General features: G+C 47.5%; 4 protein-coding genes, 10 non-coding genes and 1 pseudogene across 14 annotated transcripts in view; 2 read left to right on the top strand and 13 right to left on the bottom strand.

Annotated features, from left to right (window-relative positions):
- Nucleotides 1-2,351, bottom strand: part of LOC128028870 (embryonic polyadenylate-binding protein B-like) — a 31,788-nt gene extending 29,437 nt beyond the window's left edge. Inside the window, exon 1 of the mRNA XM_052616189.1 lies at nt 2,304-2,351. Within this exon, the coding sequence (XP_052472149.1) occupies nt 2,304-2,351 (48 nt within the window). The remainder of the gene's footprint in view (nt 1-2,303) is intronic.
- On the bottom strand, nt 541-647 carry LOC128029631 (U6 spliceosomal RNA). The gene has a single exon (XR_008187486.1). It is a non-coding gene; the product is annotated as a U6 spliceosomal RNA (small nuclear RNA).
- On the bottom strand, nt 1,382-1,488 carry LOC128029632 (U6 spliceosomal RNA). Its single transcript, XR_008187487.1, has one exon. It is a non-coding gene; the product is annotated as a U6 spliceosomal RNA (small nuclear RNA).
- Nucleotides 2,352-3,593: 1,242 nt separating the features above from the next.
- Nucleotides 3,594-4,345, top strand: LOC128028871 (uncharacterized). Its single transcript, XM_052616190.1, has 2 exons — nt 3,594-4,126; nt 4,216-4,345. Exons 1-2 carry the CDS (start codon nt 3,594-3,596, stop codon nt 4,343-4,345), a joined length of 663 nt encoding a protein of 220 aa, XP_052472150.1.
- Nucleotides 4,346-4,543: 198 nt separating this feature from the next.
- LOC128028872 (uncharacterized) lies at nt 4,544-9,534 on the top strand. The gene is made up of 10 exons (XM_052616191.1): nt 4,544-4,623; nt 4,727-5,417; nt 5,504-5,964; nt 6,066-6,393; nt 6,522-7,275; nt 7,373-7,582; nt 7,674-7,972; nt 8,156-8,415; nt 8,592-8,837; nt 8,940-9,534. Exons 2-10 carry the CDS (start codon nt 5,274-5,276, stop codon nt 9,532-9,534), a joined length of 3,297 nt encoding a protein of 1,098 aa, XP_052472151.1. The 5' UTR covers nt 4,544-4,623; nt 4,727-5,273.
- A 1,248-nt stretch (nt 9,535-10,782) lies between these two features.
- On the bottom strand, nt 10,783-12,359 carry LOC128028873 (polyadenylate-binding protein 1-like). Its single transcript, XM_052616192.1, has 5 exons — nt 12,303-12,359; nt 11,540-11,642; nt 11,173-11,303; nt 11,013-11,090; nt 10,783-10,891 (listed from the first exon to the last, which is right to left on the bottom strand). The coding sequence occupies exons 1-4, from the start codon at nt 12,357-12,359 to the stop codon at nt 11,031-11,033; spliced, it is 351 nt and encodes a 116-aa protein (XP_052472152.1). The 3' UTR covers nt 10,783-10,891; nt 11,013-11,030.
- Nucleotides 12,360-12,417: 58 nt separating this feature from the next.
- Nucleotides 12,418-12,491, bottom strand: LOC128029902 (uncharacterized; annotated as a pseudogene).
- A 734-nt stretch (nt 12,492-13,225) lies between these two features.
- LOC128029633 (U6 spliceosomal RNA) lies at nt 13,226-13,332 on the bottom strand. Its single transcript, XR_008187488.1, has one exon. It is a non-coding gene; the product is annotated as a U6 spliceosomal RNA (small nuclear RNA).
- Nucleotides 13,333-14,066: 734 nt separating this feature from the next.
- LOC128029831 (U6 spliceosomal RNA) lies at nt 14,067-14,173 on the bottom strand. The gene has a single exon (XR_008187677.1). It is a non-coding gene; the product is annotated as a U6 spliceosomal RNA (small nuclear RNA).
- A 734-nt stretch (nt 14,174-14,907) lies between these two features.
- LOC128029634 (U6 spliceosomal RNA) lies at nt 14,908-15,014 on the bottom strand. The gene has a single exon (XR_008187489.1). It is a non-coding gene; the product is annotated as a U6 spliceosomal RNA (small nuclear RNA).
- A 734-nt stretch (nt 15,015-15,748) lies between these two features.
- Nucleotides 15,749-15,855, bottom strand: LOC128029635 (U6 spliceosomal RNA). Its single transcript, XR_008187490.1, has one exon. It is a non-coding gene; the product is annotated as a U6 spliceosomal RNA (small nuclear RNA).
- A 734-nt stretch (nt 15,856-16,589) lies between these two features.
- Nucleotides 16,590-16,696, bottom strand: LOC128029832 (U6 spliceosomal RNA). Its single transcript, XR_008187678.1, has one exon. It is a non-coding gene; the product is annotated as a U6 spliceosomal RNA (small nuclear RNA).
- Nucleotides 16,697-18,128: 1,432 nt separating this feature from the next.
- On the bottom strand, nt 18,129-18,235 carry LOC128029636 (U6 spliceosomal RNA). The gene has a single exon (XR_008187491.1). It is a non-coding gene; the product is annotated as a U6 spliceosomal RNA (small nuclear RNA).
- A 1,432-nt stretch (nt 18,236-19,667) lies between these two features.
- Nucleotides 19,668-19,774, bottom strand: LOC128029637 (U6 spliceosomal RNA). Its single transcript, XR_008187492.1, has one exon. It is a non-coding gene; the product is annotated as a U6 spliceosomal RNA (small nuclear RNA).
- Nucleotides 19,775-20,508: 734 nt separating this feature from the next.
- On the bottom strand, nt 20,509-20,615 carry LOC128029638 (U6 spliceosomal RNA). The gene has a single exon (XR_008187493.1). It is a non-coding gene; the product is annotated as a U6 spliceosomal RNA (small nuclear RNA).
- Nucleotides 20,616-20,805: the final 190 nt, after the last annotated feature.

The raw sequence follows: 20,805 nt of genomic DNA on the forward strand, positions 1-20,805 counted from the left end.
CGTCAGTTTCTAAACGTGTCCGATTACACCGTGATGTACAGGAGCATCTTCTGGACACGAGGAAGCAGGTGTACACACTTGCCTTTGGTCCCTGGCGTACTGGAGCTGAAGGAGGCGTGGCCTCTACCTTTTTATAAGAAAGGAGAGTGGGCAGTGAAGAAGGGCTGGACAGCAAAGGCTCAGGGTGAAGGGAGTCTTACCGGATGCTCTTTGGATCTCCACAAGGTAGTGTACGGTCAGGGATTCTCTTCTTACATCCTAAACATGAGCGTGGAAGTTCTCCGGCTAGATTTCATGTTGTTAAATAAGCAGTTGACACGGTTCTCCTCTCCCTGCTCTCAAGTTCCGAGTCTGACGATGGCCACGTACTTCTCATGAGTTCATCACATGGTGTGACGGAGCGGGGCTGCAACTGAACATCTCTAAGACAGAGGAGATGGTGAGTGATTTTACGTCAAAACGCCTCCCACGCGGAGACTTCTATGTTTATTCACCGCCCGAGGGCTGATAGAGTAGAGGGGCACGGATATCGCAATCAAATAAAAGATGGAGCGCTTCACGGATTTGCGTGTCATCCTTTCGCAGGGGCCATGCTAATCTTCTCTGTATCGATCCAATTTTAGTATATGTGCCGCCGTGGCGAGCACGGAACAGCTGGCTCGCTCGAGGTATCTGTAACCCTCGGGTCCCTGCGAGCTCTCTCAGAGCTGGTAAGGGCCCAGTGAGCCGTCTCACCCCCTCGCATACCGTGCCGCACGGAGCGCGTCGGTGCTGAGGCCGGACGCACACCCCTCCATTGATGCAACCGCTCATCGAGTTTGGGGGACAGGTGAACGTAGCGCGTCAGTTTCTAAACGTGTCCGATTACACCGTGATGTACAGGAGCATCTTCTGGACACGAGGAAGCAGGTGTACACACTTGCCTTTGGTCCCTGGCGTACTGGAGCTGAAGGAGGCGTGGCCTCTACCTTTTTATAAGAAAGGAGAGTGGGCAGTGAAGAAGGGCTGGACAGCAAAGGCTCAGGGTGAAGGGAGTCTTACCGGATGCTCTTTGGATCTCCACAAGGTAGTGTACGGTCAGGGATTCTCTTCTTACATCCTAAACATGAGCGTGGAAGTTCTCCGGCTAGATTTCATGTTGTTAAATAAGCAGTTGACACGGTTCTCCTCTCCCTGCTCTCAAGTTCCGAGTCTGACGATGGCCACGTACTTCTCATGAGTTCATCACATGGTGTGACGGAGCGGGGCTGCAACTGAACATCTCTAAGACAGAGGAGATGGTGAGTGATTTTACGTCAAAACGCCTCCCACGCGGAGACTTCTATGTTTATTCACCGCCCGAGGGCTGATAGAGTAGAGGGGCACGGATATCGCAATCAAATAAAAGATGGAGCGCTTCACGGATTTGCGTGTCATCCTTTCGCAGGGGCCATGCTAATCTTCTCTGTATCGATCCAATTTTAGTATATGTGCCGCCGTGGCGAGCACGGAACAGCTGGCTCGCTCGAGGTATCTGTACCCCTCGGGTCCCTGCGAGCTCTCTCAGAGCTGGTAAGGGCCCAGTGAGCCGTCTCACCCCCTCGCATACCGTGCCGCACGGAGCGCGTCGGTGCTGAGGCCGGACGCACACCCCTCCATTGATGCAACCGCTCACCGAGTTTGGGGGACAGGTGAACGTAGCGCGTCAGTTTCTAAACGTGTCCGATTACACCGTGATGTACAGGAGCATCTTCTGGACACGAGGAAGCAGGTGTACACACTTGCCTTTGGTCCCTGGCGTACTGGAGCTGAAGGAGGCGTGGCCTCTACCTTTTTATAAGAAAGGAGAGTGGGCAGTGAAGAAGGGCTGGACAGCAAAGGCTCAGGGTGAAGGGAGTCTTACCGGATGCTCTTTGGATCTCCACAAGGTAGTGTACGGTCAGGGATTCTCTTCTTACATCCTAAACATGAGCGTGGAAGTTCTCCGGCTAGATTTCATGTTGTTAAATAAGCAGTTGACACGGTTCTCCTCTCCCTGCTCTCAAGTTCCGAGTCTGACGATGGCCACGTACTTCTCATGAGTTCATCACATGGTGTGACGGAGCGGGGCTGCAACTGAACATCTCTAAGACAGAGGAGATGGTGAGTGATTTTACGTCAAAACGCCTCCCACGCGGAGACTTCTATGTTTATTCACCGCCCGAGGGCTGATAGAGTAGAGGGGCACGGATATCGCAATCAAATAAAAGATGGAGCGCTTCACGGATTTGCGTGTCATCCTTGCGCTCCGTGCGAGCCGATCTTCGGTTTCACTTCTGTCCCACTGTTCCACTTTTCCTGCATCCTGATTGGCGCGTCGTCTTGCTCGCCATTGGTCGGAGCTCTGTTCCACTTTCGAGCTTCCCGATATGGTCATGGCGAGTAGCCTGCCGTTGGTCCTTCGCGAACGTTCCACTATTTTCCAGAAGCCCGATTGGCTTGTGGGCGGGACCACCCTTGCATTGGATGCGCGTGCGACGTCAGTACCATTCAGTGCTTTTTATGAATGCGATCGATCAGTGATTCAAAATTATTGTCTACACTTCGAAACATTCGTTCATTTAAATTTGAAAAGGTAAGAGGTAATTAAGTTTGTTTCATTTTCGTGTGGTTCGTCTGTACTCTAGGTTACCTGTCAAGTGATGTAAACTCATTTACCTTTTTTTTTTTTTTTACCACAACATGATTTTACCCATAGACAGTAAAACTATCGTGTTTAAAATATCAATGCCGTAGTAAAGCGTGATAGTTTTGTGGTTATTGTGTTATTTAACGTGTTTTCAACAATGCTTAATTACATAGTTGGTATAGAACTGTAGATACTGTAGTAAAACCATCGTAATATTTCGCAGGGCTGTGGTCATCTCTTCGTGAGGTTTGATGTGCTTCGAACTATTGTTTTGAAATAATTGCATAATGTTGTCTGCATACTTAAAGAATAACTCATATATACTTAAAGCAGAACTGGGAGGTTTTATATATATATGCATGCTTTTTGTACAGTTATACTTTGCAAAAGTGAGGTAACAGCAGGGTGTTGGGGACAGACAGCAAATCTTTGCAGTTTTCTGTGTGACCTGTCCTGCCTTCGATCTTTTGCTCCTTTTTTGACTAGATAAGAAATCCAAAAAACCAATGTCTTCACTAAAATCTATCTATCTATCTATCTATCTATCTATCTATCTATATATATATATATATATATACAAAAAAATAATAAATTATATATATATATATATATATAAAGTATAAGTATATATAAAGTTAATTCTGATGTTGTTATGCATTTATACTTATATTTATACTCCAATTTTAAGTTCTAACAGATATTGTCGTGGCATAGTGAAATAGAACCCAAGCCCCTTTTTGCCAAATAATGAATTAAATACCTTAACCAACATATTCCTTATATATTTTGATGGTTTAATTAAACTTGTAGTGTCAATAAAAGCGAATATTGTGCAAATGTCCCCTTGGACATCACTTCTGGGCATTACTGTAAATCTGACAAGTGTATTTGTGTGTTTGAACAGCGCTGTGTCATTTGATTTTTTTTCTTTTGTGTCTTGTAGAAGATGGATTACAGTGTCCAGTTCCGCAGGGAGGACTCCGGTGTGCTCACCCTTAAACCCTCTCCTGAAGCAGCGGCTCTTGCTACTGCCTACAGGAAAATTCCGTCCCCGGGACGCTCTTGGCCTGCTTCGAGGGTGAAGGAGGAGGCCATCGCTCGTGTGGCGGCAGGGGGAGGTGACACATCAAGTCACCATCTTGTGCTGAGTGAAAGCGCCCTGCAGTTTGGCCAGTACCGGAGTAAAACCTTTAAATGGTTGCTTTCCAATGATGTTGGTTACGCAGCCATGGTTCTGGCCGTGCATCAGCGGGAGCGTGAGGGCGGCGACACCACCCAGTCTGCTGTCATGGGAAACAAGGACGCATTGCTGTGGTATGCAAGCTTGTTTCCTGACATGGTGGCTGCAATCAGCGAGCGCCGGGTCAGAGAGGGCACTGGCACACCAGCCCAAGAAGATCAGGTGGTTGTTGGGTTTGGCAAATATGCCACTTTGTCCTTTAAAGACATATATGAGGCGACAGACCGCGACAGAAAAGGGTATGGGTTCACATCTCTAACAGAGGATGCAGACAGTAGAGAATGTGTAGTGTTGGGGCTTCAGCTAATTCTGTGTCCCTCCATTTCAGTTTCATCAAGTGGGTGAGGAAGCAGACAGCCAGACCGGGAACAAAGATGGAAACTCTGCAGAAGTACATTCAGAGAAGAGACCCTGAGATGCTGTCAGAATCAGCACCTCCAGGCATGAATCTAACTTAATTTTGTTTTGTTTTTGTAGGGTATATATTTCAATTATTGCATTATCTTAGCAGTTATTGTAATTTTAATTTGTTTCATGTTTAATGACTTCTCTGCAGTATTTTTGCATACTGTAAAGTATGAAACAATCTGTATCGTGTTATGCACTATATAAATAAATGTGATTTAACACTGTTCATTCATCCTTATATTAACAGTGGCTGCCTCCAGCTCAGCTTCTGCAGAGGAACCATCTGATGAAGATCTGCTTGCTGCAGTGGCACATGTAGATGTTCTAGGTGAGAATTACCTTCTCTTTAATGGGATTACATTTGTAGTTTAATACAATAATACCACGTTTTTGTACATTACATAACCTGTTTTGTTATTATGTATTATCAGCCTTCAGTTGGACTGTTTTGGAAACAGTAAGGTAGGAGGTGTACTGCACCTTCCGGTCGCGCGGGCTAAAGTGGCTTTCTTTCTCCTTTTTCTGCTTTTAGTAAAGTTTTATGACATCTTTTTACACTTGCCTTTTTTTGCACATTACATAACCTGTTTTGTTATTATGTATTATCAGCCTTCAGATGGATGGTTTTGGAAACAGTAAGGTAGGAGGTGTCCTAGACCTTCTGGTCGTGCGGGCCAAAGTGGCTTTCTTTCTCCTTTTTCAGCTTTTAGTAAAATTTTACTATCCTTTTAACACTTTATGGCTTCCTTCCAACACCGCTCGATTTTTGCCCCCTGCTCACCTTTGAGCAATTGTCTTTTTATCAACGCACATTTATGTTTGTCATCATCTTTTTAGCATTTCATAGTTTTCAATCTTTAAATGGGTGGCTACAGCTGCAATCACTAATCTTAACATACTACTAATGTTAAATAGTAGCACTAACATCTAGCAGCAGTAGTAGTAATTGTATTAATCTTGTAATAGTAAATAACACTGATGGCGTCACTTCGATGTATCTCATTTACTTTTTTTCTTTTATGCCACGCAGCTGATGTGACTCGACCATCCAGTCAGCCAGAACCTCTGCGCTCTGCAACAAGAGCTGCTGTGCCAGAACAGCGTCCTCTGCCCACAGAAGAAGTAACTTAAATACTCAAGTAGTTAAATGGTAAAAAATCAGCAGCAGAAAAAAACCAACCTGATTTCTCTTTTTCTTCCGCTTTCAGCTGTTGCTGCCTGAAGGATGGAGACAGACCCTGCCCAAAGAGCAGCATTTGTGGGTCAGCAAGGCTCTTTTCACCAGAGACAAGTCTGGGAGGCTGGCGCTGACCAAAAACCTGCGTCTCTGGTGGCATCCTCCTGGGCCCCGTCCTCTGTATACACAGCCTCCTTCATCACCTGACAGCTTCTTTCATGCCAGGCTTTTCCTGTGGATCCCTTACCGCTTGTGGTCATACCGGCTGCTGTGCTCACAGCCCAACTGTCGCCGTCTTGGCTTCCCACTGACAGCGTGTGGGATGTACAAGACTGTCAGGAGGGTCTTGGATGTCAGTGGCTGGTACTTCATGGCTACAGAATATCTCGAATGCCGGTCCTGCAAAAAAAAGCTGGCAGGCTGGTCTCAGGATATTCTGAACCAGCTCGATCCTGTCCACAGGGAAATGTTTCCTGCGGTGTTGACCTACAGGTTGGCACACTGTTTTGTTTTAAGTTTTAACATGAGAAAATGTCTTTCATGCTCATCTGATATTGATCTGTTGTCTATATTTATCTATTTTTATCATGCAGGCTGTCGTGTGATAAGGAGATTGTGAGGTGGATGCGGGGGCGCTCATTGGGGAACAGTGCAACTTCTGTGCACCGGAGCCTATGCGTCAGGCACAGAGAGCATTGGATTGCCCAGACAACCCATTTCCTCTCTGTGATTGGGAAATTCCCAGACCATGCCACAGACCCTAGCAGTCTCGCTAACCAGCTGCCTCAGATGGTACCTGTGCCTTGTCCGGGATGGCTGCTGTCAGTTTATGCCAAAGACGTACTGACACGGCTGCCGGAACTAAAGGCCAGGGTGACTTCTATCTATGGAACCATCCTAAAAATGGATTCCACTAAGAAGGTAAGGTAACATCACCATTAGTAGAGATAGGTGTAGGCTACATCACCCTTTTTTCTGTTACAAAATTAGACATTTTTCAATGTAAACTGACAGGTCTATCCACTTTAATTCTTTTCATCCTATTTCAGGTCACTAAGAAACTGGCTGGTGAGGCTGCTGGCACAGCGGCATGGGTCACAGATGTGGGAAATGAGTTTGGGCAGGTCCTCATGTGTGTCCTCACTGAGGCAGAGGGTGACGGTCTGCTTCCCATGTGCTCTGGACTTGTGGAGCGGTACCGTAGAGCTGGAGAAGCTCCTCCCCAAGTCCTATATGTGGACCGTGACTGCTGCTCTGCCACTGGGAAAGGAAAGGCGGCAGCAATGTTTGGTGAGTGGGACCAGCTGCTTGTCAGGCTGGACGTGTGGCACTTCATGCGGAGGTTTGCAGTAGGAGTGACCACAGACAGCCACCCGCTTTATGGCCCCTTCATGAAACGCCTCACCGCATGCATCTTTGAATGGGATGCTTCGGATGTGGAGAGGCTAAAGGAGGCCAAGCGGTTGACAGGCTGCCAGCCCACCCCTAAAGAACTGGCAAAGCATTGCCGCCGCCGCACTCGAGGGGCCCAGGAGACTGAGCAGCTCACTGAGAAGCTGCTTACAGACTTTGGTGGGGCTACAGACACCATGGGCATCAAGCTCCTTGACCAGGAGAGGATGCGGGAGATCTGGCGAACCCAGCAACGCCACATGCAGTGCATCCAGGACCCGCCAGGTGTACAGCTGTACAGGAAGACGGGACAGGTGACCAAGGATGGGGTCATTCTACCCGTGTACCGCTGTGCACGTGGCTCGACATCCCTGGAGTCGTTCCACCTGCACCTGAATCGCTTCGTGCCAGGTTTGCATTACTCAAAAATAGCGTCTGTTGTTCATTTGTGTGTTTGCACTCTAGATGTATTTTTTTTCATGGTGATTATTTCTGAATTTGTATTTAGGTACAAGTGCAAATGCGTTGCATTTCCAAATGTACCTGTTGGAAGGACTGGTGCAGTGGAACGAGGCACGTGGGGTCGCTGCAGTTGAAGGTGCCAGCAGGGAGGAGATCTGCTATGGTGGCCAGCTGCTGCAGTACTGTAATGCACTGAGCCAGCAGCTTCTGGGTCTGAAACTGGCTCAGGATTACACTAGCCCCGGCGAATACACAGGTATTGTTCACACAGACATTCTACTTTAGTTGTATTTCACCCATGTGTTATCAAAACATCAAAACATGTGATACACTCTGTATTTCTACAGGAGAGCTCCTTGGTGTGGAATATTTGTATTCCCAAACCAGGAGAGCTTTTGAGGAGGACTTAGGTGTAGATCCTGATATTCCAGATGGGATTCGGGATGAAGACCTGCAGGGTGATCTGGAGGGGGATGAGGGGTTTGAGGATCTATGCCTTGATGAGTCCACAGAATTTTTGGAACTCGAGGGCAATGACCTGCAGCCCCCTCAGGGACAGACAGTGGCCCTACAACCTCCTGATCAGCCCTCATCATCATCATCAGCAGCTGAGTCTTCCTCTCCTGCCTCGGGCACTCAGAGCCAGGTAAATGATTACACATAAACACACTGTGTACACCGAGATTTTATGTTGTGTATGATGTTGATATTTCATTTGGGGATTATTTTGTAATAATGAGTGGCTGACTGACTGAAAAAATCCTTTAATTTTGCTAAGTTTATTTGGCATTGATAACAGAGCAGTTTATTAATTTATTTTCATGTACAGATGGAAAGTGTGGGACCAGATGGCCAGGGTGGTTATGACCACGTCATCAGGCTGGCCGACAGTCTGGTTGACCTGCGCCTTCAGGGGTTTGTCACTCAGGGTAAGGTGGATGAGATTGTTGTGCTGTGGAACAACCTGTCAGATCATGACAAGGGCACTCTCATCTATCCCCCCCGCCACCGTGACAGAGTCCTGAAGGGTCGCTTCAAGGTCAGCCATTCGAAGACCAATGTGATCCCTGGGACGGAGAGTCTGAAGAGGTATTGGTTTCTATTTTTTTGTTTCTTTGTTTGTTATTATCATTCGATTCTCTTGAAAGTTCTTTGTATCTTGGATATAATCATAAACAGTCTCATGACCAATATTATCCTCTTGTTTGACCGCTATCTGTCAAATAGTCTGATTAACTGTACTTTCCTCCTTTTTCACTTTGCAGATGCTTCCTTGGTGAAGGTGGACCAGCTCAGTGGCCCAGCACAAGCCGTGTAGTGGAAGCCATCTGCCTGGCTCTCTGCCGAATCTATCCTGCCGGTCAGACCATCGCTGGAGTCCGGATAAATCGATGGGCTGCCATCCTAAGGGATTACAGAATGATCCGTGACATAGTCCTGGGCAGCCCCGGAATCATGGCTCAAACCAAATTAAAACTGTTTGAGCTAAACCAGCTCACTATCTCTCAGTGGTAGGTTCAGTAATTAATTGTTTATTAATGTTTTTGCATCTGTTTTCATATTCATAATTATTTTTACACGCATATACTTCTTTTTATATTTTCTGTGTTTAGGCACAATGCCCGAATAAAGAAGCAAGAGAGGGAGGTATTGCAGCAGGACATTGAGCCTTTCACTGCTCCTTTGGTGGCCCCTGAACAGCTCCCACCGGTACTGCCAAAACTACCGGAAGCAATCCAGCATGGTCACTCATCCTTTGAGTTTAAAATACCACAGGATGCTTCCGGACAGGCAGCACCGCGTTCTCGAGGCCAGCTTCCTCCAGGGGGTTTGACACCAGCACCTCAAGTCCCTCCTGCCACTTCTGCCCCTGTGTCTGTACCTGCTGCTGCTGCACATACATCTACCAGAGCTACCGCAGCACCTGCAATGCTCATACCTGTTGTGGGAGCAGATGAGCAGAGGGTGCCCAGGACCACAGCATGGCGGCGAAAGAAGCTGGTAGAGGCAGCCGCAGCAGCTGCAGCTCAAGGTTTGGCTGCTAGGAAGAGGAAGTTACCTCAGCAGTTCCTTTGCCAAAAGTGTTGGCAGCCCAAGACTAAAGAATTTGGCCACAGCCAGTTCAGGGGTGTCCACTTTTGTGCAAAGGTTTCTGGGAAGACTGTGGCACAGTGGATGGAGGAAGTCAAGAAAGGAGAGAAAAAATAATTGAAGAATCAGTTGAAGTTATTTTATTGTTAAGATGTTGTTTTGTTTTAGTTCATGTGTGTACATAAAAATAAACATGTTTTCCTTTTTCTAATGTCTGTGTACATTTCTGCTTTATTAGATATTTGTCCAGAACTTATAGTATACCAAGAATGAGTGACTCAAAAAAAATATTTGAAAAATATTTAATGTATAATGTATTTTACAATACCACAGTAAACTACAAAAAAAAAAAAAACATTTAATAGAAGTCAAAGTAGTTTATATAAGCAATACTATACTTTTTTTTTTTTTAAATATGAACATAATACTATCTAAATATAACATTATACAATACTATTTAAATCAACAATTGGTTTAATATATTTTAAAATAATTCATTATACATTTAAATATATCATTTATGCATAAAGTATCAACAAAAATTATGAAATTGACATTAAAACTGATTTTTTTTGTGTGATTTTTCTTTTTTTGTTAAGATTGATAGTATTTAAAATTTAGGATTAATAAGGATTAGTATGAACGCATCTTTACAAAAACAATAAACTGCCTCATATATTGTAAAATATAAGTGTCCTGAATGCCATTGATACATATATAAATAATAAATTAGGTAATTGACCAGGAATAATTAAATGGAAACAAAAAAATTGTAAAACACATTGTAAATAAAAATTCTATGTATTAAATATATTAACAATATCAATAATATTAATAAAAAATATCAAAGTGTGTTTGATTACATTTCTGCTCAAGTAGACTTTGGAGTTTCTCAAGTTAATAGCAGACCACAGCACTCAATTTAAATCAGCAGATATTTTCTATGCATACAACAGAAATTGTTAAACTGTATTCATGCAAAACCATGATAAAACCTTGATATTCAGCACAAACAATTAACCATACATTATACAATTAAAAATCTTTCTATGCTGGATTGTACATTTCAGGCTGTGCTTATGTTCTACGAAACTGAACAATTTAATACATGTTTATTAACTTAAAGCTTATTTTAATAAAAGCTCTGTAAAGTCTTTGCAAATGTGTACCGGTCAGAAACTTATAATCACTGTAATAAGAAGACACTCAAAAAACTTTTTGCATGTCCATTAAGAGAGGATCATTTTTATTGCACAAAGAAATTATTTTTTCAAAAAATACTTTTTAGCCTTTTTTTTTGTAATGTAACTTTTTTTTTTTTTTTTTTTATAAACAAAATCAGAACAAACTTAACATTGTGAAGAGCAAAAGGATATTTGCAGTGTGTGAACCATGCATTAAATAGCATGACTCTGAAGTGCGGTTTTCTTTTCCCCGTTCTCTGGAACAACTCACAGTACTTCAGTGTGCATGCCTGCAAAAATTAAATGAAGTTGGTCAACATTTGTGTGTGACTATTGTATTTACTATTAATTGGCATTGTACTTGATTTAGACCAAATATTAAGAGAGAAGAATGCAAGTAGATTAGATTACCTGTCTTACAGAGCCCCCTTACTTTGCAGACAGTTCCTTGGCTTGATGAGCCTGAAGCACAGCTACGGCCTCTTCAATCTACACAGTGCAGAAAAGCACAATGATCAAACAAAATCTGATCTTAGACTGATTGTTAAGTACATGTTTTTAGCAGGTGAACCTTGGAGTGCAGGGACTCTGGAGACTCGAGCATGTGCAGTAGTTCAGAGTTGTCGATCTCCAGCAACATGCCTGTGATCTTTCCAGCAAGAGTAGGATGCAAGACCTGGATAAGTGGATACAGTCGCTCGCCTGTATGGGATGCGAACAGTTTGGTAGTTTTCCTCATGTTATGATGTACATTGTGTGCTATATTCCAAGCTTTCTAAAGCCAGATAACTATCTGCTGCTTTACACTAAACAGACACTGTAAAGTGTCGGCACTACACCCTCTACTTAAGAGTATTGTTATTTTAGCAGGTTGTATAACATTATTCAAACTGGCCACAACTTTAACTTTTAAGTGACCATGTGTGCACATCCTTTACCCAGGAGTTGTTTCTGCTCTTTTAAGGGTGCAGACGCCAGCATGGAGGCAGTAAGGGGCTCCTGGCCTCCCACATGAACTACTGGCTCTGTATTCTGTACTACCTAAGGAAACAGTAAAAGAAAGACCATTATATTTCTCTATTTAAATGCTCCGAAGTGTCATCACATTGCCATGGTCTTAAACTATTTCATGAAATTGTTATTAGTTTTTGTGGCTTTTCTGTTGATAAAAGATTGATTAAACTAACATTTAGGATTAGGATTTAGGAGGCAATTTAAAAAACTGCCTCATAAATTGAACAATTTAATGCAAAATTTTTTTATATCTATCAATATTATAATATAAATAATATTTTAATATTTGAGATATATATATATATATATATATATATATATATATATATATATATATATATATATATATATATATATATATATATATATATATAAAATATTTATATATAATTTATATGTCAATAGTATATATAATATAACTATTATAACTATTTTACATATATATATATATATATATATATATATATATATATATATATATATATATATATATATATATATATATATATTATTTTTATATATGTTTTTACATTTTATATTTGGAAAATACATGCAGCGCTGATAGCACGTCATACCCCAGAAGCACATGGCTACTTATGCAAATCTCAGGCAGTTTACTAGACCGAGCCCACTGAATTGTTCCACTATTGATGATTTCTTAAGTTTAAGCATGCATGAGCACCTTACCACCCAACAGGTGACCCTGTTAGAGTTTGGGGTCACTACCATGAAGTGCAAGGTCATGGAAGGCTCTCAGGGGCCCCTGGCAGCACAGGGTGGCCACAGAGAAGATCCATTGGGTTCCTTTGCGCAGGGGCCATGCTAATCTTCTCTGTATCGATCCAATTTTAGTATATGTGCCGCCGTGGCGAGCACGGAACAGCTGGCTCGCTCGAGGTATCTGTACCCCTCGGGTCCCTGCGAGCTCTCTCAGAGCTGGTAAGGGCCCAGTGAGCCATCTCACCCCCTCGCATACCGTGCCGCACGGAGCGCGTCGGTGCTGAGGCCGGACGCACACCCTTCCATTGATGCAACCGCTCACCGAGTTTGGGGGACAGGTGAACGTAGCGCGTCAGTTTCTAAACGTGTCCGATTACACCGTGATGTACAGGAGCATCTTCTGGACACGAGGAAGCAGGTGTACACACTTGCCTTTGGTCCCTGGCGTACTGGAGCTGAAGGAGGCGTGGCCTCTACCTTTTTATAAGAAAGGAGAGTGGGCAGTGAAGAAGGGCTGGACAGCAAAGGCTCAGGGTGAAGGGAGTCTTACCGGATGCTCTTTGGATCTCCACAAGGTAGTGTACGGTCAGGGATTCTCTTCTTACATCCTAAACATGAGCGTGGAAGTTCTCCGGCTAGATTTCATGTTGTTAAATAAGCAGTTGACACGGTTCTCCTCTCCCTGCTCTCAAGTTCCGAGTCTGACGATGGCCACGTACTTCTCATGAGTTCATCACATGGTGTGACGGAGCGGGGCTGCAACTGAACATCTCTAAGACAGAGGAGATGGTGAGTGATTTTACGTCAAAACGCCTCCCACGCGGAGACTTCTATGTTTATTCACCGCCCGAGGGCTGATAGAGTAGAGGGGCACGGATATCGCAATCAAATAAAAGATGGAGCGCTTCACGGATTTGCGTGTCATCCTTTCGCAGGGGCCATGCTAATCTTCTCTGTATCGATCCAATTTTAGTATATGTGCCGCCGTGGCGAGCACGGAACAGCTGGCTCGCTCGAGGTATCTGTACCCCTCGGGTCCCTGCGAGCTCTCTCAGAGCTGGTAAGGGCCCAGTGAGCCATCTCACCCCCTCGCATACCGTGCCGCACGGAGCGCGTCGGTGCTGAGGCCGGACGCACACCCTTCCATTGATGCAACCGCTCACCGAGTTTGGGGGACAGGTGAACGTAGCGCGTCAGTTTCTAAACGTGTCCGATTACACCGTGATGTACAGGAGCATCTTCTGGACACGAGGAAGCAGGTGTACACACTTGCCTTTGGTCCCTGGCGTACTGGAGCTGAAGGAGGCGTGGCCTCTACCTTTTTATAAGAAAGGAGAGTGGGCAGTGAAGAAGGGCTGGACAGCAAAGGCTCAGGGTGAAGGGAGTCTTACCGGATGCTCTTTGGATCTCCACAAGGTAGTGTACGGTCAGGGATTCTCTTCTTACATCCTAAACATGAGCGTGGAAGTTCTCCGGCTAGATTTCATGTTGTTAAATAAGCAGTTGACACGGTTCTCCTCTCCCTGCTCTCAAGTTCTGAGTCTGACGATGGCCACGTACTTCTCATGAGTTCATCACATGGTGTGACGGAGCGGGGCTGCAACTGAACATCTCTAAGACAGAGGAGATGGTGAGTGATTTTACGTCAAAACGCCTCCCACGCGGAGACTTCTATGTTTATTCACCGCCCGAGGGCTGATAGAGTAGAGGGGCACGGATATCGCAATCAAATAAAAGCTGGAGCGCTTCACGGATTTGCGTGTCATCCTTTCGCAGGGGCCATGCTAATCTTCTCTGTATCGATCCAATTTTAGTATATGTGCCGCCGTGGCGAGCACGGAACAGCTGGCTCGCTCGAGGTATCTGTACCCCTCGGGTCCCTGCGAGCTCTCTCAGAGCTGGTAAGGGCCCAGTGAGCCGTCTCACCCCCTCGCATACCGTGCCGCACGGAGCGCGTCGGTGCTGAGGCCGGACGCACACCCCTCCATTGATGCAACCGCTCACCGAGTTTGGGGGACAGGTGAACGTAGCGCGTCAGTTTCTAAACGTGTCCGATTACACCGTGATGTACAGGAGCATCTTCTGGACACGAGGAAGCAGGTGTACACACTTGCCTTTGGTCCCTGGCGTACTGGAGCTGAAGGAGGCGTGGCCTCTACCTTTTTATAAGAAAGGAGAGTGGGCAGTGAAGAAGGGCTGGACAGCAAAGGCTCAGGGTGAAGGGAGTCTTACCGGATGCTCTTTGGATCTCCACAAGGTAGTGTACGGTCAGGGATTCTCTTCTTACATCCTAAACATGAGCGTGGAAGTTCTCCGGCTAGATTTCATGTTGTTAAATAAGCAGTTGACACGGTTCTCCTCTCCCTGCTCTCAAGTTCCGAGTCTGACGATGGCCACGTACTTCTCATGAGTTCATCACATGGTGTGACGGAGCGGGGCTGCAACTGAACATCTCTAAGACAGAGGAGATGGTGAGTGATTTTACGTCAAAACGCCTCCCACGCGGAGACTTCTATGTTTATTCACCGCCCGAGGGCTGATAGAGTAGAGGGGCACGGATATCGCAATCAAATAAAAGATGGAGCGCTTCACGGATTTGCGTGTCATCCTTTCGCAGGGGCCATGCTAATCTTCTCTGTATCGATCCAATTTTAGTATATGTGCCGCCGTGGCGAGCACGGAACAGCTGGCTCGCTCGAGGTATCTGTACCCCTCGGGTCCCTGCGAGCTCTCTCAGAGCTGGTAAGGGCCCAGTGAGCCATCTCACCCCCTCGCATACCGTGCCGCACGGAGCGCGTCGGTGCTGAGGCCGGACGCACACCCTTCCATTGATGCAACCGCTCACCGAGTTTGGGGGACAGGTGAACGTAGCGCGTCAGTTTCTAAACGTGTCCGATTACACCGTGATGTACAGGAGCATCTTCTGGACACGAGGAAGCAGGTGTACACACTTGCCTTTGGTCCCTGGCGTACTGGAGCTGAAGGAGGCGTGGCCTCTACCTTTTTATAAGAAAGGAGAGTGGGCAGTGAAGAAGGGCTGGACAGCAAAGGCTCAGGGTGAAGGGAGTCTTACCGGATGCTCTTTGGATCTCCACAAGGTAGTGTACGGTCAGGGATTCTCTTCTTACATCCTAAACATGAGCGTGGAAGTTCTCCGGCTAGATTTCATGTTGTTAAATAAGCAGTTGACACGGTTCTCCTCTCCCTGCTCTCAAGTTCCGAGTCTGACGATGGCCACGTACTTCTCATGAGTTCATCACATGGTGTGACGGAGCGGGGCTGCAACTGAACATCTCTAAGACAGAGGAGATGGTGAGTGATTTTACGTCAAAACGCCTCCCACGCGGAGACTTCTATGTTTATTCACCGCCCGAGGGCTGATAGAGTAGAGGGGCACGGATATCGCAATCAAATAAAAGATGGAGCGCTTCACGGATTTGCGTGTCATCCTTTCGCAGGGGCCATGCTAATCTTCTCTGTATCGATCCAATTTTAGTATATGTGCCGCCGTGGCGAGCACGGAACAGCTGGCTCGCTCGAGGTATCTGTACCCCTCGGGTCCCTGCGAGCTCTCTCAGAGCTGGTAAGGGCCCAGTGAGCCATCTCACCCCCTCGCATACCGTGCCGCACGGAGCGCGTCGGTGCTGAGGCCGGACGCACACCCTTCCATTGATGCAACCGCTCACCGAGTTTGGGGGACAGGTGAACGTAGCGCGTCAGTTTCTAAACGTGTCCGATTACACCGTGATGTACAGGAGCATCTTCTGGACACGAGGAAGCAGGTGTACACACTTGCCTTTGGTCCCTGGCGTACTGGAGCTGAAGGAGGCGTGGCCTCTACCTTTTTATAAGAAAGGAGAGTGGGCAGTGAAGAAGGGCTGGACAGCAAAGGCTCAGGGTGAAGGGAGTCTTACCGGATGCTCTTTGGATCTCCACAAGGTAGTGTACGGTCAGGGATTCTCTTCTTACATCCTAAACATGAGCGTGGAAGTTCTCCGGCTAGATTTCATGTTGTTAAATAAGCAGTTGACACGGTTCTCCTCTCCCTGCTCTCAAGTTCTGAGTCTGACGATGGCCACGTACTTCTCATGAGTTCATCACATGGTGTGACGGAGCGGGGCTGCAACTGAACATCTCTAAGACAGAGGAGATGGTGAGTGATTTTACGTCAAAACGCCTCCCACGCGGAGACTTCTATGTTTATTCACCGCCCGAGGGCTGATAGAGTAGAGGGGCACGGATATCGCAATCAAATAAAAGCTGGAGCGCTTCACGGATTTGCGTGTCATCCTTTCGCAGGGGCCATGCTAATCTTCTCTGTATCGATCCAATTTTAGTATATGTGCCGCCGTGGCGAGCACGGAACAGCTGGCTCGCTCGAGGTATCTGTACCCCTCGGGTCCCTGCGAGCTCTCTCAGAGCTGGTAAGGGCCCAGTGAGCCGTCTCACCCCCTCGCATACCGTGCCGCACGGAGCGCGTCGGTGCTGAGGCCGGACGCACACCCCTCCATTGATGCAACCGCTCACCGAGTTTGGGGGACAGGTGAACGTAGCGCGTCAGTTTCTAAACGTGTCCGATTACACCGTGATGTACAGGAGCATCTTCTGGACACGAGGAAGCAGGTGTACACACTTGCCTTTGGTCCCTGGCGTACTGGAGCTGAAGGAGGCGTGGCCTCTACCTTTTTATAAGAAAGGAGAGTGGGCAGTGAAGAAGGGCTGGACAGCAAAGGCTCAGGGTGAAGGGAGTCTTACCGGATGCTCTTTGGATCTCCACAAGGTAGTGTACGGTCAGGGATTCTCTTCTTACATCCTAAACATGAGCGTGGAAGTTCTCCGGCTAGATTTCATGTTGTTAAATAAGCAGTTGACACGGTTCTCCTCTCCCTGCTCTCAAGTTCCGAGTCTGACGATGGCCACGTACTTCTCATGAGTTCATCACATGGTGTGACGGAGCGGGGCTGCAACTGAACATCTCTAAGACAGAGGAGATGGTGAGTGATTTTACGTCAAAACGCCTCCCACGCGGAGACTTCTATGTTTATTCACCGCCCGAGGGCTGATAGAGTAGAGGGGCACGAGATCTGTACCCCTCGGGTCCCTGCGAGCTCTCTCAGAGCTGGTAAGGGCCCAGTGAGCCATCTCACCCCCTCGCATACCGTGCCGCACGGAGCGCGTCGGTGCTGAGGCCGGACGCACACCCTTCCATTGATGCAACCGCTCACCGAGTTTGGGGGACAGGTGAACGTAGCGCGTCAGTTTCTAAACGTGTCCGATTACACCGTGATGTACAGGAGCATCTTCTGGACACGAGGAAGCAGGTGTACACACTTGCCTTTGGTCCCTGGCGTACTGGAGCTGAAGGAGGCGTGGCCTCTACCTTTTTATAAGAAAGGAGAGTGGGCAGTGAAGAAGGGCTGGACAGCAAAGGCTCAGGGTGAAGGGAGTCTTACCGGATGCTCTTTGGATCTCCACAAGGTAGTGTACGGTCAGGGATTCTCTTCTTACATCCTAAACATGAGCGTGGAAGTTCTCCGGCTAGATTTCATGTTGTTAAATAAGCAGTTGACACGGTTCTCCTCTCCCTGCTCTCAAGTTCCGAGTCTGACGATGGCCACGTACTTCTCATGAGTTCATCACATGGTGTGACGGAGCGGGGCTGCAACTGAACATCTCTAAGACAGAGGAGATGGTGAGTGATTTTACGTCAAAACGCCTCCCACGCGGAGACTTCTATGTTTATTCACCGCCCGAGGGCTGATAGAGTAGAGGGGCACGGATATCGCAATCAAATAAAAGATGGAGCGCTTCACGGATTTGCGTGTCATCCTTTCGCAGGGGCCATGCTAATCTTCTCTGTATCGATCCAATTTTAGTATATGTGCCGCCGTGGCGAGCACGGAACAGCTGGCTCGCTCGAGGTATCTGTAACCCTCGGGTCCCTGCGAGCTCTCTCAGAGCTGGTAAGGGCCCAGTGAGCCATCTCACCCCCTCGCATACCGTGCCGCACGGAGCGCGTCGGTGCTGAGGCCGGACGCACACCCCTCCATTGATGCAACCGCTCATCGAGTTTGGGGGACAGGTGAACGTAGCGCGTCAGTTTCTAAACGTGTCCGATTACACCGTGATGTACAGGAGCATCTTCTGGACACGAGGAAGCAGGTGTACACACTTGCCTTTGGTCCCTGGCGTACTGGAGCTGAAGGAGGCGTGGCCTCTACCTTTTTATAAGAAAGGAGAGTGGGCAGTGAAGAAGGGCTGGACAGCAAAGGCTCAGGGTGAAGGGAGTCTTACCGGATGCTCTTTGGATCTCCACAAGGTAGTGTACGGTCAGGGATTCTCTTCTTACATCCTAAACATGAGCGTGGAAGTTCTCCGGCTAGATTTCATGTTGTTAAATAAGCAGTTGACACGGTTCTCCTCTCCCTGCTCTCAAGTTCCGAGTCTGACGATGGCCACGTACTTCTCATGAGTTCATCACATGGTGTGACGGAGCGGGGCTGCAACTGAACATCTCTAAGACAGAGGAGATGGTGAGTGATTTTACGTCAAAACGCCTCCCACGCGGAGACTTCTATGTTTATTCACCGCCCGAGGGCTGATAGAGTAGAGGGGCACGAGATCTGTACCCCTCGGGTCCCTGCGAGCTCTCTCAGAGCTGGTAAGGGCCCAGTGAGCCATCTCACCCCCTCGCATACCGTGCCGCACGGAGCGCGTCGGTGCTGAGGCCGGACGCACACCCTTCCATTGATGCAACCGCTCACCGAGTTTGGGGGACAGGTGAACGTAGCGCGTCAGTTTCTAAACGTGTCCGATTACACCGTGATGTACAGGAGCATCTTCTGGACACGAGGAAGCAGGTGTACACACTTGCCTTTGGTCCCTGGCGTACTGGAGCTGAAGGAGGCGTGGCCTCTACCTTTTTATAAGAAAGGAGAGTGGGCAGTGAAGAAGGGCTGGACAGCAAAGGCTCAGGGTGAAGGGAGTCTTACCGGATGCTCTTTGGATCTCCACAAGGTAGTGTACGGTCAGGGATTCTCTTCTTACATCCTAAACATGAGCGTGGAAGTTCTCCGGCTAGATTTCATGTTGTTAAATAAGCAGTTGACACGGTTCTCCTCTCCCTGCTCTCAAGTTCCGAGTCTGACGATGGCCACGTACTTCTCATGAGTTCATCACATGGTGTGACGGAGCGGGGCTGCAACTGAACATCTCTAAGACAGAGGAGATGGTGAGTGATTTTACGTCAAAACGCCTCCCACGCGGAGACTTCTATGTTTATTCACCGCCCGAGGGCTGATAGAGTAGAGGGGCACGGATATCGCAATCAAATAAAAGATGGAGCGCTTCACGGATTTGCGTGTCATCCTTTCGCAGGGGCCATGCTAATCTTCTCTGTATCGATCCAATTTTAGTATATGTGCCGCCGTGGCGAGCACGGAACAGCTGGCTCGCTCGAGGTATCTGTAACCCTCGGGTCCCTGCGAGCTCTCTCAGAGCTGGTAAGGGCCCAGTGAGCCATCTCACCCCCTCGCATACCGTGCCGCACGGAGCGCGTCGGTGCTGAGGCCGGACGCACACCCCTCCATTGATGCAACCGCTCATCGAGTTTGGGGGACAGGTGAACGTAGCGCGTCAGTTTCTAAACGTGTCCGATTACACCGTGATGTACAGGAGCATCTTCTGGACACGAGGAAGCAGGTGTACACACTTGCCTTTGGTCCCTGGCGTACTGGAGCTGAAGGAGGCGTGGCCTCTACCTTTTTATAAGAAAGGAGAGTGGGCAGTGAAGAAGGGCTGGACAGCAAAGGCTCAGGGTGAAGGGAGTCTTACCGGATGCTCTTTGGATCTCCACAAGGTAGTGTACGGTCAGGGATTCTCTTCTTACATCCTAAACATGAGCGTGGAAGTTCTCCGGCTAGATTTCATGTTGTTAAATAAGCAGTTGACACGGTTCTCCTCTCCCTGCTCTCAAGTTCCGAGTCTGACGATGGCCACGTACTTCTCATGAGTTCATCACATGGTGTGACGGAGCGGGGCTGCAACTGAACATCTCTAAGACAGAGGAGATGGTGAGTGATTTTACGTCAAAACGCCTCCCACGCGGAGACTTCTATGTTTATTCACCGCCCGAGGGCTGATAGAGTAGAGGGGCACGGATATCGCAATCAAATAAAAGATGGAGCGCTTCACGGATTTGCGTGTCATCCTTTCGCAGGGGCCATGCTAATCTTCTCTGTATCGATCCAATTTTAGTATATGTGCCGCCGTGGCGAGCACGGAACAGCTGGCTCGCTCGAGGTATCTGTACCCCTCGGGTCCCTGCGAGCTCTCTCAGAGCTGGTAAGGGCCCAGTGAGCCGTCTCACCCCCTCGCATACCGTGCCGCACGGAGCGCGTCGGTGCTGAGGCCGGACGCACACCCCTCCATTGATGCAACCGCTCACCGAGTTTGGGGGACAGGTGAACGT

Source organism: Carassius gibelio, chromosome A15 (genome assembly GCF_023724105.1).
Source record: "Carassius gibelio isolate Cgi1373 ecotype wild population from Czech Republic chromosome A15, carGib1.2-hapl.c, whole genome shotgun sequence".
Lineage (NCBI taxonomy): Eukaryota > Metazoa > Chordata > Actinopteri > Cypriniformes > Cyprinidae > Carassius > Carassius gibelio.

Bases quoted from the DNA above. Each gene is read 5' to 3' on its own strand.
- LOC128028871 (XM_052616190.1), top strand. From the start codon at position 3,594: ATGGATTACAGTGTCCAGTTCCGCAGGGAGGACTCCGGTGTGCTCACC. The intron at 4,127-4,215 runs GTATGGGTTCAC...CCTCCATTTCAG, and splicing joins ACAGACCGCGACAGAAAAGG to TTTCATCAAGTGGGTGAGGA.
- LOC128028872 (XM_052616191.1), top strand. From the start codon at position 5,274: ATGGCGTCACTTCGATGTATCTCATTTACTTTTTTTCTTTTATGCCAC. The intron at 8,416-8,591 runs GTATTGGTTTCT...TTCACTTTGCAG, and splicing joins GGGACGGAGAGTCTGAAGAG to ATGCTTCCTTGGTGAAGGTG. The intron at 8,838-8,939 runs GTAGGTTCAGTA...TTCTGTGTTTAG, and splicing joins CAGCTCACTATCTCTCAGTG to GCACAATGCCCGAATAAAGA.
- LOC128028873 (XM_052616192.1), bottom strand. From the start codon at position 12,359: ATGACCTTGCACTTCATGGTAGTGACCCCAAACTCTAACAGGGTCACC. The intron at 11,643-12,302 runs GTAAGGTGCTCA...CTGTTTCCTTAG, and splicing joins ACAGGGTCACCTGTTGGGTG to GTAGTACAGAATACAGAGCC. The intron at 11,091-11,172 runs GTTCACCTGCTA...TGCACTGTGTAG, and splicing joins CAGAGTCCCTGCACTCCAAG to ATTGAAGAGGCCGTAGCTGT.